Genomic DNA, 17,717 nt, shown 5'->3' with positions numbered 1-17,717 from the left:
CTTGCATCCTACGTGAGCTGCCTTGGCAAGGGTGCAAGGCTAGAGTAAACTCAGCAATAGCTTTCCTCAGTGTGGGAGAAACATGGATCGCTTGGAGTGTATCCAGAGGAGGACCACAAAAACGATAAGCAGGATGGAACACCTGCCCCACGAGGGCATGCTGAGGGCTGGGGCTGTGCAGCCTCAAGAAGGGAAGGCTCCAGGGAGACACGTGAACGGCCTGGTGCCACGCTTGTGACATCTTTTGGAGGCACAGCGCCCTGCTGCTGTGCAGCTGTGTCCTGGCATGAAGCCCTGCTGCAGTGCCGGCCTCCTGGAGCCACCAGCACTCCGGGCCCACTTCCTTCCCCGCTTCCTTCCCCCTGATAAATTCAGCAGTGCACCTGCCTGCATGAGCGGGGCCAGGCCGCCCTCTTCCTTCCTCTGCAGCAGACAAATGCCCCTTCAGAAAGATGGGCTGTGTCCCTGGCCCCTCTCCTTTGGCTGCTGCCTGCCTACCAGTGTTTTGGCTCTGTCTCTGTTTCACTTGGATGCAAATCGTGGTTGTGGGTTCCCTGTGGGATCTGTGCTGTCCATCGCAAAGCCCTTGGAGCTTTATCTGCTCTGCAGACATCTGTCCCAGCCTCTCAGTCAAAAGCTCCTGGGATGTTCCGTGTTATGGTTCTCTGTATCACTTGGGGGCAAGGGTGGACTCCGGTGTTCACCGTGTCCTTGGGGAGGAATCACAGAATCACTGAGGATGGAAGAGACCTTTAAGATCACTCAGTCCAACCCCAACCCACCCCACCATGCCCACTGACCATGTCCTTCAGTGCTACATTCCATGGTGACCCCACCACCTTCCTGGGCAACCTGTGCCAGTGTATCTTGGAGAAGAAATTGTTCCTAATACACAACCTTAACCTTCTCTTGTGCAACTTAAGGTCATAACCTCCTGTTTCACCTTCAAATGTCACCTTTTCTGCACAAACTCATGCTGCAATGGATGCCAGTTCCATGCCCCTAGCTAGACTGAATCACAACCATGGGTGAACCCAACACATCCTCACTGTGTCTCCAGCTGCCACCCAGCCCTGAGCTGCCCTTAGCCGTGTCCTGCTGGTGACCGGGGATGTCTGCAGGTGACTTGCTTTTTAAAGGCTGGCTCTGATCCTCATGACTCCAAGTCAGATCTGTGGTTGAGAACCCACGCTACAGGGAAGGGGTGCTGCAGCCCCATGCCAATGACATGCTTCATAGCCTGACCAAAGTCAGTTTTCTCTGTGGACTGAAATAGTTTTTTTGTTGTTGATTTTTCTTTTTGTTTTCATTTTTCCTTTCTCTTTCTTTTTCTCTCTCTCTCTCTTTTTTTTTTTTTTCCCCCCTTTGGAAGGCATCCAACCCATCCTGGCGCTCAACCCTGCAACGTGCCAAGTTGAGAGGGATGTGTAATTCACACGAACGTGCACATATCAGCGTGTGCCCGGCTGCAGGAGGGCAGCCTGCCGGCGTGTCCCAGGGACAGCTGTGGCTCCGGCAGGGTCAGGATGTGACATCACTGGCGGGAGAAAAACCCTCAGCCCCCGCTTTCTGCAACCAAAACCTCAGTCAGCGTGCGGCTGCTCTCTGTGCTGCAGGGCGTCCTGCCGGATTCTGGGCTTTTATTTTGAATGTTTTTTCTTTCCTTTTTTTTTTTTTTTTTCCCCTCAGTAAGTGCAGAAAGTGCAGCGGGATTGTGTGCTGGCAGCCAGGCGTGCTGAGGATGAGGTGAGTGCTGGGGCTGGAAAAAGGAGTAGCATCGGTGTCCCAGCTGGTGCTGTGTTTCCTGCATTCCTAAAGATGCTCCTGGGATGCTTTTAGTGCAGGTTGGGTAAACCCCAGAGAAGCAAAATGGGTGCTTGCAGGAGCTCTTCCCCGTTTTGTGGGTGTTCCAGTTTGTCTGCGAGCATATAAGTGCTGAGGGATCCCGGTTTGCAGCTGAGGGTTAGCATAGATAGCTGGAATTGAGCAGGGAGCCCAGGGTTTTGGCTGGTTAACTATCATCCCAGGGCTGGCGGCAGTCCTGGAGGTGGCTTTGCCATTGTCTAGTGGAGGGCAGGAAGTTTTGGGCAGAGAAAGCTGTGGGGATGCACTTCCAGCAGCTGGCTTGTGTCCTTCAAATCGTCTTCCTGGAGTTCCGGCACTTGGGATTGCGGCTCTGATGATGGAGTGACCACCCTCAGGACTTACCTTGGCTACAAGCAAGTCCCTGTTGGCAGCAGCAAAACTCCAGCACTAAGAACAAGGTACCCCAAACAGCATCACCTCCAAAGTGTGCTGGGTGTCCCACCACTGGAGAGATGAGACTTTGATTGGCTGTGGTTTGGAAAATGGGGGGGATTGGATGAGAGGGCTTTGTGTCCTCTTACTGAAATTGTGCTGGGTCTGATTTGCATGAGGTGGGGATTTCCGAGTGTCAGCAGTGCTGGGAGAAGCAACAGCATGGGGAGCAACAGCCTCCTTTGGGAGTTGGTCCCTCCAGAAATGGATGCTAGGGGCTTTCCCAGAAGATGCTTCTGGCCCTTCACGAGTATATCAGAAGCACACGAATTAACTCTGTGTTGGGGCTGGTGGGAGTCTGCAGTCCCACTGTCTGGCGTGCTGGCCCTCGATCCCTCTCCCAGCATCTCATCTTGGCTTGTTTCCTGGAATGTTCTATCGTTTGGGTTATATTTGGGATTGGCTGCCAAGAACCCCCGTTTCTCATGGCCAGCCCAGCTGGGACTTGGCTCCAGCAGGAAGCGTGAGGAAAGGAAGAGGGGCCAGAGCTCTGAAGCCATGCCCTCAGCATCTTCTTCCTGCATTTAAACCCTTAAAACCAACCTCTCTGCCTCTAAAACCAGACTGGGCCATCACATGCCATCAGCCCCAGGCTGGATCTCAGGGTTGTGTCACCTGCATTGTGAGGGATGTTCAAGGGAGGCAGGGTTGGGCTGTGGGGCATTTCTGCAAGGCCACCACTGAGAAGCCCCACTTGCACAGCTTCTCCAGGACAAGCTGGAAATTGACTTTTAAGCACATGGTTTAGTGGGCATGGTGGTGATGGGATGATGATTGAACTAGATGATCTTAGAGGTCTTTTCCAACCTTAATAGTTCTGTGAAAAAGGACTTCTCTGCAGTGAAAAGCCAGCAGAGCCCCTAGCCAGCAGGCAGCTGGAGGCTGTCTGTCTGTCTCAGGGCTCTGGCTCACTGCCTCGACGCCAGGCTCGCCATGCAGGGACGTGGCAAGAGGGACTGCCCGCAGAGCAGAGAAGGCAATCCCCCACAGCACCAAGGGGGAGTCCAGCCTCTGGGGGAACGCCTGGGGAAGCACAGTGGGATGTGTGGGGTGGGCAGCTTTGAACCACAGCTTTGCTGCATGGTGCTGAGCCGAGTCCTTCTCGTGCTCCCCTGAACGGCTCACAGCACTTTGCTGACAGCCCCTGCGGTTCCAGGGCAGATGTTTGTGCAAGTGTGTAAGCGTCTCGGGCCAGATCCAGGGCTGGCTTGGGCATCGGACCCACTGCCAGCTGGAGGTGCTGTGTCAGTGCCTTTCTCCTTGTTAGCACTGACCCTGGTCAGTAATAATCACTAGGGGCACTCACAAAGTACTTTCTCTCCCCTGAAGCCAACTCTTGGCTTTTGTAGCCCTTAATATCAGGGGGCCCTTCGGCAGGGAGAAATTACTTCTGAAACTGGGGAAACTGAGGCAGAGAGTGTGGCACTATCTCTGCTGTAGCCCAGAGCTCAGCACTGCCCCAACCACTCCTCCCCACTGCTTTTCACATTGAAACCAATTTGGGGTCACAAAGGCAGGTCTGACCCGGTGGCTTTGCTCAGACTGGTGGGACTGATTGTGGTAGGCAGAGGAAGCTCCTCTCCCTGCTTTGCTTTTTTTCCCCCCTTTTGTTTTGCTAGTTTCTAAACAGACCGTTCAGTGTTGTTCTTAATTTAAAACAAAGCCTTTGTTTGGCAGCGTTGTGTGGATTTCAAATGATTTAAAAAAAATAAAACAACCCCTTAAACGAAAGAAACAGAATCCTCCTCAGATTTGGAACTAGCAGCTGCCTTTGACCGTGAACTCACTTCCCTCCTATCTAGTTCATTTCCTTTCTCCCCCAGACCTGCCAGCCATCTAGGAAATCAGGATTTCACATGTCCCTGCCTGCTGCCATCCTGCAGCAGCTCAGCCCCACAGTTTAACCCTGTGCAGACTTGGCTCCCTGAGCCCTTAGTGCATGGCGGTGGGTGCCAGCACCTCCCTGCTATGGGAAAGGCAGCATTGCAAAGCAGGCTGCAGCCATGCCAGGGCTGCTTGGGGGGGAGCTTTGATTTTGCACATGGGAACGGAAGGTGGGAGCTGCAGGTACCCACCCAGGCCCCTCGGCAGTGGGATGCGTGCCAGCGTACAGCAGGAGCTGCTGCCTCAGCTTGCTCCAGTGTTCCTATTGCAGGACTGTACCCTGAAAGCCCCACTCCTGGCCTCCTGCAGCTCCCTGTGCCTCAAGTGGATTTTCCTGCCCATCAGACCCTGTGCAGTGGGAGCTTTGGAGAGAGGTTAGGAAAGAATCTGGTTCCTGGCATGGTGCCTCCGCCTGCTCCTTTTGGTTGTAAATCCCAGGATGTGTTCTTGGCTTTGCGTTAAATTGAATTTCTGGAGTACATTTTTCTCCCTGATTCCAGTAAGGATTCACGAGGCCTTTAAATGGCTCAGTAATTCAGTAGCGAAGCTGGCAAGGATCCCAAGAGCAAAACCACTCATTATCCAGCTGTGCCTAGCTGCAGCTAGCCCAGGGATGGGTCTGCTCTGCATTTGGGCAGCACTGGGTACTGCTCTCTTATTCCTGGGAACAGCGAACAGATGCAGAGTAGGAAAACATCTGGCAGGTGTTTAGCAGGCTTCTTACTCTGTGTTTTGATTTTTTTTTAATTGATGTTTCATTGATGTTCCAAAGCATCCGTCCAGCCTAATGCAGGGATAACTTAGTTGTTCTCCTAAGCTCTGTGATGGTGGTAACACATCACTGTACTTGTGGGGAAGGCTGTGGCTTGTCCCCACTGGCCTCTGCTGGCACCTGTCAGGGCTCTCCCCTGCTGCCATGTGGAAAGTCCCACAGAACAGCTCCTGTGTCCTGGAGGGACTCCGGGGGGAACCCAGGCTCCTCCAGCAAGGTGGTTGGCTGATCTCTGCTGGATAAAACAGGATTTGGTTTTGGCTTGGGACTGAGTTCACAAAGCAGAGTTCATAGAGCAGCTTTTGGCTAAGAGATGCCTTTTTAATGATGAACACGCATCCAAGCTTCACTTGGACACCGTTCCCTCCCACTCGTGACTTTGGGTAAATCACTTCCCCTTTCTGTGAACCTTTTTCTTCTTTTTTGCTTTAACTCCTCCTCCCTGGGGGAGGCTGCCTGGGGTCTTTTGCCTCCCCAGACTTTGGTGGGGCATTGAGCTCACTGTGGCCTTGCTCTCCCATTATTAATGCTGCAGAGGGGCACAGGGCACTGCACGTTTCAGCCTGTCCAAGCACATGGGATTTCCACCGGAGCTTCAGGAAGGAAAAAAGGGAATTGCTGCAGACCTCATCCGCACTGGCAGCCTCAGGAAGGGATGAACTCAGCACTGCTGAGCAGTGACTTCCAGGTCACATCCCCTGTTCCCGGGGTGCTGTGGGATCGGAGCGCCATGGGGAATGCTGGCAGCACAGGCTCCCGTGCATTGTGTCACATCCTGGCCCTGGTGTGCTTGGACGCTGTTTCCCTTCTTTGGCTGTGGGTTTTGTTCTTCTGAACAAACACACAGGCAAAACAACAACAAGAATCCCCCCTTTTCCCATTGATCCGGGTGCTGGGGCTGTGTGAACCAGCAGCCAGCTGCAGTCACAGTGTTGTCCCTATGGCACTGGGGCTATTTTTGTGGGGAAGAGGCACAGCTCCTTTGCCAGGAAGGAAAGGGCCGCAGGTAGGTGAATGCTGTTGATATCATACTTCATTGTACTTCATTGCAGTAGTTCTGGACAAAAGCCCTGGAGATAAGAAGCTGGCTCCCAGCATCCCTGTGCTATCTCATCTCGGTTCAGGTGTACAGATGACAAAAATTTGTTTCCTCCTCTCAGATACCTCCAACCTTGAAGATCCTCAGTGCTAACCCTGGTGCCCTCACACTGGCTGGCCCAACCCATGATGGCATTGTGTCTGAAGCAAGTTTTCAACAAAGACAAAACCTTCCGTCCCCGGAAGAAGTTTGAGCCTGGCACACAGCGCTTCGAGCTGTACAAGAAGGCTCAGGCCTCCCTCAAATCAGGGCTGGACCTAAAAGCTGTGGTACAGCTGCCTCCTGGCGAGAGCATCAATGACTGGATAGCTGTGCACGTGGTGGACTTCTTCAACCGCATCAACCTCATCTACGGCACCATGTCGGAGTACTGCACGGAGAAGAGCTGCCCTATCATGTCGGGTGGGCTCAAGTATGAGTACAGGTGGCAGGACGATAGCAAGTACAAGAAGCCAACCAAGCTCTCAGCCCCACAGTACATGTGTATGCTGATGGACTGGATTGAGATGCTCATTAACAACGAGGACATCTTCCCCACCAGAATAGGTGAGTGTGCTGTGATTCTACAGGAGGCTGTTGTTGTAACCCATGTAGTTTTCCAAGTCGTTGGTGCACCTCTGGGTTGGTACTGCTGAGCTTTGCAATCCTAAGGGCTCTGCTGATGAGCTGCTTTGGTCAGGAGCTATAGTGACTGATGTTGCCCCGTCTGCTGAGCTGCTTTCTTGTAGTTTCGGGGTGATGTTCAAGGCCTGGAGCTGGGATGCTGGCCAGTGGGTTCTGGTGAAAGAGAGCTATCATCTCTCCTCTTGACTAAGGGAGGCTGTTCTGGTTGCACAAACACATATTTCCTTTTCCAAGGCCACTACTAGGGTTCATTCTTCAAGCATCTTTGTGCATCCCTGAGTGACTTCAGCCTCCTTGCTGGTGTGCTTCATTACCTTGGCTCTCATTTGTATAAGGGAACTTAGCTGGGCTCACATTTCATGGTGTCATGCAGCAGGGAGGGTTGCAGGGTTTGGGAACAGTGCCCCAGGCACACTGCTGATTTCCATCCTTGCCATCTGCAGTGCAGCTGTCCTAAGACAAAGATTTCTCTGCTAAGGCCACCTGACCACAGACAAATCAAACTTTTTTTTAGAAACAGCAAGTGTGACCCAAGACAGCTAATACTGTCTGGGGCTAACCTCAGCATCCTTGTCCCACAAAAGCCACAAAACCTGGAGCAGCACATGATTCAGTGGGACTCAGTCATAGTTGTATTGGCAGCCAAGGGAGAGGATTTTTGGGGGTCAGAGTGGGAAAATCTCTCATGCTGGGCTCAGAGGCTCAGCTGGAAATGAGCAGAAACAGAGATAGGTGGAGGAGATGAGGCATCTTCCTCATCCCCAGGGAAATCCACCCACAGGGCTCAATCCCACTGAAAAGCTTTGCTGTACAAATCCTTTGGAAGGAAAACTGTCTGTCTGCTGATCATGATGAGACAGCTTCCGGGACGGGAGGAGCGTGGCTGTCATAAATCTTCTCCAGCTCCTCCATACGACCCGTATCAGTTAGCATGTTCTAGTTCTCATTTCCGCCCTCCCAACCAACATAGCGGGGCTGAAAAAAAACACCCTACTACATGCAGAATAAGCATTGTTCCCATGGAGGGATAAGAATAAGTGATTCTGCAGGCATATTTTTTAGCAGCTGGTAAAACTATGTCAATAGATCTCTTCATGAGCAGATTACCACCTGTACAATAGCACCATCCCCAGTAGTCGCTGTGCCTTGAGGTGCCTGCTGGCAGGAGAAGTCACGTTCAGTTTCATTCAGCGTCTCCGTGGGAGCATGCCCAGCACTCAGTGTCAGGGCCATTGGCAACACGTGGGAAGAAGACTCAGGTGGATGGAGTTTGCAGGGCTATGTGTCCCATGCCAGCACTGACGTGTATGCCGAAATCTCTCCATTTTTAAATGAGCACAGACGTGGGGCTTGGATGAAAACCAGCATTGGAAACGCCCCGTGCTCTCTGCCAAGCTTGTCTGTGGCTGGAAGGAACATTATTCGCAGGAGGCTCTGGGATGGTTCTTGGAAAACTCTTCTATGCTTAGACTCTGCTGTTCACGTATATTCCCAAAACAATGATAAAAAGCAGAGAAAACTCGATGCATAATTCTTTCTCTCTATAACAGGAGAAAAATGTTCAGAATTCAGCTAATTATTGCAGTTTTCTCAACTGGCTGTTTTTAACTCAGTTTGTCTTTTATTTTCTCCCCGTTTTGTTCCAAAATTAATGCCACACCAGCTTGCAGCTGCCATCGTACCGTTAATTTCAAATTGGATTTAAGGGCTTATTTTTAGGAGAAGACGAATCATGGAACAATTCAGAGACCAGACTGGATGTTGGAAATAATATTACAACAATAATTCATCACGCAGTTCATTGAATTACTGCTTTTGGAGAGGGAAAAATACAATTGTAAAGAAGCAAAATAGTTTCACAGCACTGTTTCATCGTGAAAAAATGCAATTGGCTTGTGCATGAGGGCTGGGGATGAGAGAGATGGTGAGGAGGATCCAAGGCCCACTCGTATTCCCTTCCCGTAAGTGCAGACGCTTTTCATTTCCTTTTCCACACAGTCCCACATGACTTCCTTATGTTTTGAAGTGATCAGCACAGAGTGTGGAAAACAGACTTCTCTAAGCATTAAATCACATCTTGGGTTTCAAGGAAAACATCCAAGATAAGCTGAAGGTGCTAATTCATTTTGAGGCAGTGAGTCACACTACTCACCAGTGCCTTGATGAAATAGAACCTGCTGTATTTACAGCTTTTGCGCTGGCTTCCAGCACTTGTGATGCTCTGTGCTTTGCATCGCTGCTCTGCTCAGCTCCTGTTGGTACCATTTCTGCTGTGCAAAAAGAGGAGGCCCATCAGCCTCCTCCTTAGAGAGGGCTCTGAACTGAGGTCTGCATGTGCATAGGGTGAGGGAGAGACTTTCTTCAGAAAACCCAGATGATGGAAAAGAGAAGAGATTGAAATGTTGGAGAAGGGACTCAGGATGTGGTTGATTCCCACTGACCATTCATGTTTCAAGTATTTCAGCTGGAGGAAGGTGTATGCATCTGACAGGTGGGGGTGGCTGCTGGCTTTTGTCTGGAGCCTTTTGGAGAGGTTATGGTTGGAGATGATCTGGGTTACAATCACAGAATCATTAAGGTTGGAAAAGACCTCTAAAGATAATCTAGTCCAACTGTTAACCCATCCCCACCATGCCTGCTGACCACGTCCCTTAGTACCACATCTCCACAGTTCTTGAACACTTCCAGGATGGTGACTCCACCACCTCCCTGGTCAGTATATCACTGCTCTTTATGAGAGGGAAATTCTTCCTAATATCCAACCTGAACTTTCCCTGATGCAACTTAAGACCATTATTCTCATCCTATCGCTGTTACGTGGGAGAAGAGGCTGACTACCAATCTCATCACAACCTCAACTGCTCTCCATAAGAGTTATGCTCAAGACCCTTTACTAACTTTGTTGCCTTCCATAGATTGTCCAAGTCCAGCTGTGCCATTGACCTCTCTCACTGCCCATGTTTCCCCATGGTAGATGCTCACAACACATCCTCAGGGTCCTAGGACAGGAGAGTGTCACAAGAGAAGCAGACGTGGCTGCAACATGGGGACTGAAAGCAGGGCCTGACCATGTGCTTCATGCGTTCAAGAGAGGTGATGTGGGCAGAAAGAGTCCCAACCAGTCCCCTGCGATCCATTGGGCCAAAAGGACCATAGCAGTGGTGATGTCGCAGCATGGTAGGCTAAGAGGTGACCTGTTGGAGTCCATTGGTGACTCCCATGGACTCCGTTGGTAGCCAGTCACCAACACGGCTGGGCCACGTCTGCAGAGGGCATGCACACACTGACACCTTGTGATGGACATAGGGAAGAGCAACTCAGTTGCATACCTCAGGAGCCGGGTGATACTGCTGGGTTCATTTGAAGCCACAGCAGTGGATAGCCTGGAAGGGTACTGTTAGGTCTTGGCAGCCCAGTGATATCTTTCATGATATCATTTCATCATTAGGAGTAAGATGACTTAGCAGCTCCTGTAGCTGCTATGCATCTCCATACAAGATCACTGCTCCTCTCTGCCTTCTTTGAGAGGAGGAGGTACCAGGCAGAGAACAGTGACAAACTGGAGAGAACACGTGGATTGCTGCCTGCCTGCTGGCACCTTGCTGAGCTCCTGGCAGCAGCTGCTCGTCCTTGGTCTCAGGACAGGCTGTTCAGAACAGCGTGTATTCCTCAGCTGTGGCCTGGGAACGTGCACTCATCACAAATTACTTGCCATGATGGGTTTTTCTTTATTAAAAGAAATATTTTTATGGCTAGTTCCTCAGATCTGGTCTGTAGGAGCCACCCTAATAGCACGTTTCAGGCCCCAGCTGTGTGATTAGGGCTTTTCGTTGCTCAGCAAATTCTCACTCAGTGCAAAAAGCTCAAATGAAGCCTTTGATAAAGCATGGTGTTTTTGCTGGCTGCAAGGAAGCCCAGCAGATTGCTCGCTGACCGTATCAGCCAGGCAGGCAGAGCAAGCACTATAGCTAAGGGTCAGGGCAGAAGCAGACCATTCATCAGTGGCATGGAGAGGTGCTTGGCAGAAAGGAGGAGGAGGAGCTATTAGAATCCTAATGGGTGATGTCAAAGACTCCAATGGGTTTTGTACTGCTGCAGGATGCTCATTGTTATGCAGGGCAGTGGCCATGAATCTCAGCCCCCTCTCTATGTAGGTGTGCTGCTAAGCCAAGGTGCACAACTTCCTCAAGATGAGTCCAAGCTATTTATCCATGGCACAAGCAACCCAAGCTTGTGCCTTCTGCACAAAGCAAGGTGAGACCAGGCTGTGTGACATCGCTCCAGACCAAAGATAACCTTCTGTTACAAGTACTTTGACAAGAAGCTCAATGTTTATTGAGGAAAACTCATTGCCATCTGCATTTTTTTAGCTAAGAGATGTGTGATCTGGCTATAGGGATTGTTTGGAAAGATTTTTAAGAGGTTAAGTGCTGCATTAGTAGGAAGCCAAGGGAGGAGACAGGTAGCGCTGTGGGAAGGGAGGATTTTATTTTGCTCTATGCACATATGCATTGAATTGCTGGGGGGAGAGAAAGAACCTTCAGGAAAACAATTTCCACTTGGTTCACATTTAACCTTCCAAAAAATATTCAGGGGTTTCAAAGCCAGGTTTTCTGTAGAAATTTCCCTTAGTTTCCTGACACATCTGAGATTTTCACTGTCATAACTATGTATTTAGATAAGGATGTAAATAGAGAGTAATAAATTGTGTCCTTGTACAAGACAAAGCCAAAAGTATATGTTGGTGCATGAACACCTTGGTGGGATATTTCCGTAAGGAGCATCGTACAGGTGCAATCACATTGCAACCTTGAGACTGGCATTATTCTTCATGTTTTAATGGCACATTTATTTGAAAAGAAGGATCCTAAAACCAGCTGGAACTCTGTTTCTGTTGATGCACCCATGATTGCCTGTTGGGTGTGGCTGGGACACTTAAACACTAGCTTGTTTGGGGTTTCTGTTTGTTTTGGGAAATGGTCAAATGGCTCTAACTTGCTTCTGCTTTGCAGGTGTTCCCTTCCCTAAGCAGTTCCAGCAAGTTTGCACTAAGATCCTCACCCGCCTCTTCCGTGTCTTTGTCCATGTCTACATCCACCACTTTGACAGCATCATCAACATGGGTGCTGAGGCTCATGTCAACACCTGCTACAAGCACTTTTACTACTTCATCAGGGAGTTCAGCCTTGTTGACCACCGAGAGCTGGAGCCTTTGGTAAGGATGCCCCAGGGATGGTGAAGAGGAGAGGGTCAGAGCAGAGTGGGTTGAACACAGCTCTGATAAATTCAGGCAGGGTCAGACTCTGCCCTGTGCAGGACATACAGCTCCAGATAGCAGCTAATATGGGTCTAGCAGGAGTTGCACTGCAGCCTCCCTTGGGAAGCAATTAAAGCAATTAGTCAAGCTCAAGAAAGCAAGAGACCTTGGACATAGCATGGAGTGGGGAGTAAAGGGAAGAGATATGCAGTCCTGGTATATAAACCACAAAATATGCAATTCTGTAAGAAAAGCAAATGTGTCACAGGCTATGTTGAGTGTGATCTGGCCTATGGAAACCTGTTGTGGTGGGAAGAATAATAGGGAACCCAGTAATTAGTATGCTATGCAAAGGGATGGGCTGCAGAAAAGGTCAAATGCAGCATGGGAGAGTTCAAAGACAAAGAGCTGAGAGAAGTCACAGTATGAGCTGCCTGTTTCTAAGTACCACGGGTGCCCCTAACCCTGAGTGCTAAAAGCTTTAACTCCTTTCCTGCTTTCTTTTTTCTCAGTCAATTTGCTGCCTCCTCTGTTCTGATTGCTATCTGGGAAGCTGGGATGATGATCCAACCAGGGGACACCTGAATGACAATAGCAGATTGATTAATTAATTACTTCATATAGTGTGACTGTGACCTATGTTATCACAATGGCCCTCAGCCACAGAAATTGACAGTTCAGCATCACTGTGTCCTCTATTCTTCCTCATAACCATTCCTCATGATAAACTTCTTTAACATTGATATAGGGCCCATAATAGTGTCATCTCCTTTGACTGATGCTTGTTAATGTAAATAATTAACAGCTAATAGCCAAAGCAGAGACTGATATTGCTAAATAAGCTGTGAGTGCCAGTAACACACATGCAATGTGAGATGATTTATGGTTCTGGATGATTCTGAGATGAACAGATTTTCCTGTGTGATGCAAGTAGGGTTAAATTACAAGGAAATGAGGCACACTTCTCTCTGGTTTTGTACATCTTGTGTCCTGGTGTGCCCATTGTTTGGTATCCACTACTTGGAATCTACACCCTACAGCAGCCTCAAGCACCCATGAGACCTCCTTCCATTCAGCAATGATGTGCTGTATGTGTGCAGGAGAGTGACCTGCAACCAGAGAGGGCTGAGTGCAGTGCTGGGGTGGGGAGCTGGGACAAGGTCCTGAAGATTGCAAACAGTTTTCAAAGACAGAAAGTGGTCCTTCTGAACAGCCTGTTACCTCAGCAAGGCTGCACCTTGGCGCTGCCAGCAGTCCTAAAATCTGATTGGCAAAGAAAAGCAGCCTGTTAGCTTACACAGAGCTTACCCTTGTCATCTTGTCCCTCCCTATGTTCAGCACTGGTAGCTCAGGACTAGGTTTTGTAGATGAAGCATTTGGGAAATAACAGTGAGAGGAGGGAATTCTGGCTATGGATGTTTGACCCTGAGTGTGGCTACTGGAAGAGCTGCTCAAACTGAAGAGGCATGCTTATGTATTAGGGATATCACAAAGCAGGAGGAGACCCCAGGACATGGACATCAAACTAACAGTACTGAAGGCCAGAGATGTGAGTTGCCACCAGGTTTTTTGTGGCCCTTTGCTATTAGCACTCATTTGCATTACAGTGCAGCCATGGGATCCCTTGCCAGAACCACAGGCCCCTTCAGTGAGCTGTTGTCACCACCTGGAGGATGGCCAGCACTACTGGGAGCACCTTGCATCCCCAAGCTCTGGGAGTGGCACCACTTCTCTGTCTGCTCCTTGCTGAGTCAGGACATGCAGCTCAAACATTTTTCAGCCCTTTCCTTGGACTGCTCTCAACACTAAAACTAACCTCTTGACACTGAGACCAAGGAGCATGCCAGGAAGGAACTGCTGGGGCAGAGAGGTTCCCAAAAGGGCCACCATGGGAAACAAGAACAATCTCTGAACTCCATACAGCCACTTCCTTGGATTATTTTTGGATACCTATCAAACTGTTTTGCACATCACATCACCAAAACCTGTGTTTTGCACTTACTGGTTCTTTCTTTTTTCCTCCCCTTCAATGCAGAAAGAAATGACAGAACGAATTTGCCACTGAAACGATTTCAGCAGGCATACTCAGCAAGATCATTCAGCACAGACATTCAGACAAAACCCTGCAGTGGGAGATGTCTTCCCAAGGACTTGCTCTGGGCATTTCAACTGAACTATGAAAACTGCAGAAGAGCCTTTTTTCTTCTTTGTCTTCAGATGCATCAATTTCCAAATGTTTTGTTAGCGAGACCTGCCCTGTAAGCAGGTGTGACCTTGACTACTGAGTCATGCCTGTTGCCTTTCTCACATGCATTGAACTATGATAACTTCTGAGATCAGCTCTGTAAAGCTGGTGACATTTGATCCCAACTGACTCCGTAAGGTTAGTTGCCAATGTCCCTTTTTTAACCACGAGCTATGAATGTCTGTCCTTCTGCCCTCATTCATGCTTTACCAAAGAGACTTTTCTTTCGCCCCCCCCAGGAATTTTTCATGCTTGGCAGAAAGGACTTCAGGATGTTTTAAGATGCATCCAATACCACTTGGACTAGTGACAAAGTGGCCCCATGACAAATGGAGGTGAACTGGGCCACTTTTCAGAGTGATCAGCAGTCTACCTGAGTATTTTCCATACTCAGAAATTGTGATACACAGTGAGGGAAAGAAACATGCCAGAAAACAAGTGACGTTTCCTGATGTGTTGTCCTGGCTCTAAAAAGCAGATGCTGGCTGTAGAAATTATTGCCTTTCAATTATTCGACTGTAGCATAGACATTGTTCTTTTGACAAGAGTTTGACTTTTTTTTTAATTATTACTATTTTGGGGGAGTTAAATTGTCTGAGCCACTGTGTTGTTATGTTTGTGTTTCTTTGTCTTTTTCTGGGAAAGTTTTATATGGAAGATACAGCTAATATGTATAAAAAAAGGGCTTGCCCATTCCAGGGGAAGGGGGGGGACGTGGGTAGAAAATGTAAATATTTAAGACAGCACTCAAGTTCACAAGTGGATTTTTAGTGCTCAAAGCACTTATTTTATTGTGAAAATCTATTTTTTTTAATCTTATATACCAGATATATATTTTTACATGGAAATAAAATGGGACAAAATGGACATAAACCATCTGATACATCATGCCAATATTTTCTGTGTAATACAATCATTAAAAGTCCAAACATTTTTGTTCTGTCACTAATTAAAGAAGCAGGAATGAGCCTGGTGTCCTTTGTTCTTCCCTCATTCGTAGTAAGATGTCATGAAAATGCACCCGGGATAACCAGAGTGGATTTCCTTGACAGCTGTAACACTGATGGAGCTTAGTGTCATGTTGAAAGCTCAGCAACAGGCAACTTTGCAAAATTGTTGAAGAAAACTCTGCAAGTGCCTGCTGAAAACTTGATTCAGTGGAAATCTCTGGGATTTAAGCCTGTGTTAGGGCAGAGGGCTGGTAAGTCCTGTGTGGATGGTGACAAAATTGTCACCACTGAGTGGATGATGTCAGCTGGCCTGAGATATTCTTCCTCTCTTGGTGAAAGTTTTTGAGATGTAAAAGAAAATGTGGGAAGAGAAAAATGAGCTAAGAAAAAGCTGTTTTCAAGGGTTAAAATTCTGATAATGAAACCACTGAGGGGTAGAAAAGGATAAGACATGTTAATGACATGAGATCTATTCCTGGATTGCTTTCTTTGAGGTGGGAAATGCTGATTCTAGCAGAGAGTTTCACAATGAGATGCAAGATTGTCTCTTGAATGCATGCAGCTTTTTCCTTCTGGAGGCTGGCAGCTTTGCTAGCGCAGCCTGGCCAACCGGATTTCCTCATGAAGGTCAGGAAAGGACAAATGACTCACAAGTGTCAAGAAAACCATGAAGACAGAGTGTGGCATTCAGCTGCCTGCTGCAAAGAGACCCTGAGTCAGAGCTGAAATGCCAGCAGTGTGGGGAACTGAGTGCACGGCTGTGTGGAAGTAAAACAGCAACAGCAAGCAAGGTTGCTTACACAAGAGATCTCTTACTGTAGAGAGCATGGACTGGAGGACAGAGGATTCATGATTCTTTAACATGTAAGACTATTCAGCCTGTGTTAGAAGAGAAGCTTTGCTGCAATATGGGTAACACTCCAGATGCTATTTTATTACAAACTTTAATGAAGATGTACCACTTGGGAGTAGCCGTACTGTAACAGACCCATCTTTTTTTCATTTAATATTTTACATCCACTGGGCCAGTTTCCAATTGCTTTGGGCTATGCCCTAATGACAGCGTGAGGAGTAAGAGTTCTGCCATCCATTCATGTGGCTGGTTTGGTAAGCATATGTAAGTGCTGGCAGTATTGGGGCAACACACAGTAGGTATCCTGAGCTGGAGACGAGGACCAGCGCTGCCCTCATGATCTTCCTCCCTTGGGTCTTACCATCTTGCAGCTTTCCAGTAATGCCAAGATTCTCTCCATTTATATGCACTGGAGGGAATAAGAGTTGGGAAGTAACAGGCTAAACCAGCAGGTTGGATGTCCTGGTTTAGGTGGCTACCTATAAGTGGTAATAATGTTATCAAAGCCCTCTTTTACTGACACTATGGCTCAATGTTCTGCAGATTTAGTGACTCTTCATTTCTTAGGACTTACTTTCTTTCAGTCCTTGATTTTCTCCCTTCTGGAGGGGACTCCCTTCAGGTGTCAAAACACGCTGTACAGAGTATGGCCTGCTTAGATGTAGGCTGCGTATTGATGGAGTGCTTTGAGCAACAAGGGAGCACAATTTTGGCTGGATGACGGCCCTGTGAGTTGATCTGATTTATTCTGGAATGTAAGGCAAATAGAAGGAAAAGTACAGTATGAATGTCTGGGCATCATGTGTCCTCCTGAGGCATAAAAAGCAGTAACAATCATTAATGAATGGTTTGTACAGTGGATACAAGCATTTTCTGTTTGTTTCCAGAAAGTTTGGTTTGCTCGTGTCCAGTAGACCATATATTTTCAAGGTCCCACATTACTTTGGCTTCCTATTAAATACAGTCAGTTCAGGAACTCTATCCTCAAAGGTAGTGGACTGGCACTGTGTCAAGGTGTGAGTAGTCCTCATGGGTCTAGCTACAGGAAAAGCAAGTTTCACCTTGGCTTTTGCACACATCCATACTAGCACTTTTAATGTCCACTTTGAGAACTTCACCTTGTCCCCTTCTGTGTACAGCTTTGGCATGGGGGATCCTGAAAATATGGCTGGAAATATGGTCTCTATTTGTAGGCGTATCCCATGCCACCCATTATGTTGCATGTAAATCATCAGGTTTCCTGAAAGAAAGCACCTTCTTTCCTGTGTGAAGAAGGGCTGTTCACAACAAAAAATGACACTGAGGTCTGAAGGTTTAATCACCCAAATGAGAAGTATAATTTTCAGAAAAACGGAGCCTGTATAGCTTCCTTGAATAGCAGAGGGAACAGTACATGCTCTGTGTTCTGAAAACCAGACTAGAGTAGATTGCAGGTGCTTAAATACAGATTTAGGTGCTTGGCTGTGGGCAGAAAACTGAGAGATAATTCTTGTCAAGGCTTAAAATCATTTTAGTAGTACATAGACCAAAGCACTGCAATCCAATTGTAACATGGCTAAATCAAAATTACCTTTGGTAATTATTTTGGTAATTATTTCTTATGTGCTTAACAGCCAATATGGGCAGCTCCTTATGTTCTCTGTGTTGCAAGGTAAAAAGCAGACACATTCTTGAAAAGGTATTAAAAGGAAAAATCATGTGGAGGAGCTAGTAATTTTACTGTGGTTAATACAGC

The 17,717-nt window shown here is 48.0% G+C and overlaps 1 protein-coding gene across 3 annotated transcripts; it reads left to right on the top strand.

The window, feature by feature from the left end:
- Nucleotides 1–1,627: 1,627 nt before the first annotated feature.
- MOB3C (MOB kinase activator 3C) lies at nucleotides 1,628–17,462 on the top strand. Of its 3 annotated transcripts, none has more exons than XM_090146630.1 (4): nucleotides 1,628–1,746; nucleotides 6,115–6,599; nucleotides 11,690–11,892; nucleotides 13,542–13,956. In XM_090146630.1, exons 2-4 carry the CDS (start codon nucleotides 6,179–6,181, stop codon nucleotides 13,584–13,586), a joined length of 669 nt encoding a protein of 222 aa, XP_090002756.1. In that variant the 5' UTR covers nucleotides 1,628–1,746; nucleotides 6,115–6,178; the 3' UTR covers nucleotides 13,587–13,956. The 3 variants fall into 3 exon arrangements, with proteins under 3 accessions (XP_090002756.1, XP_090002755.1, XP_090002757.1); XM_090146629.1 differs by lacking the exon at nucleotides 1,628–1,746 and adding an exon at nucleotides 2,155–2,264; XM_090146631.1 differs by lacking the exons at nucleotides 1,628–1,746; nucleotides 13,542–13,956 and adding an exon at nucleotides 13,970–17,462 and having other exon boundaries at nucleotides 6,146–6,599.
- Nucleotides 17,463–17,717: the final 255 nt, after the last annotated feature.

Source organism: Phasianus colchicus, chromosome 9 (genome assembly GCF_987193195.1).
Source record: "Phasianus colchicus chromosome 9, bPhaCol1.hap1.1, whole genome shotgun sequence".
Lineage (NCBI taxonomy): Eukaryota > Metazoa > Chordata > Aves > Galliformes > Phasianidae > Phasianus > Phasianus colchicus.
This window is presented reverse-complemented; position numbering and strand designations above follow the sequence as displayed.

What these genes read in the sequence shown, in the direction of transcription:
- MOB3C (XM_090146630.1), top strand. Translation starts at nt 6,179, where the DNA reads ATGATGGCATTGTGTCTGAAGCAAGTTTTCAACAAAGACAAAACCTTC. An exon ending in CATCTTCCCCACCAGAATAG is followed by an intron (nt 6,600 to 11,689) that starts GTGAGTGTGCTG and finishes TCTGCTTTGCAG; the next exon opens with GTGTTCCCTTCCCTAAGCAG. An exon ending in ACCGAGAGCTGGAGCCTTTG is followed by an intron (nt 11,893 to 13,541) that starts GTAAGGATGCCC and finishes TTTGCATTACAG; the next exon opens with TGCAGCCATGGGATCCCTTG.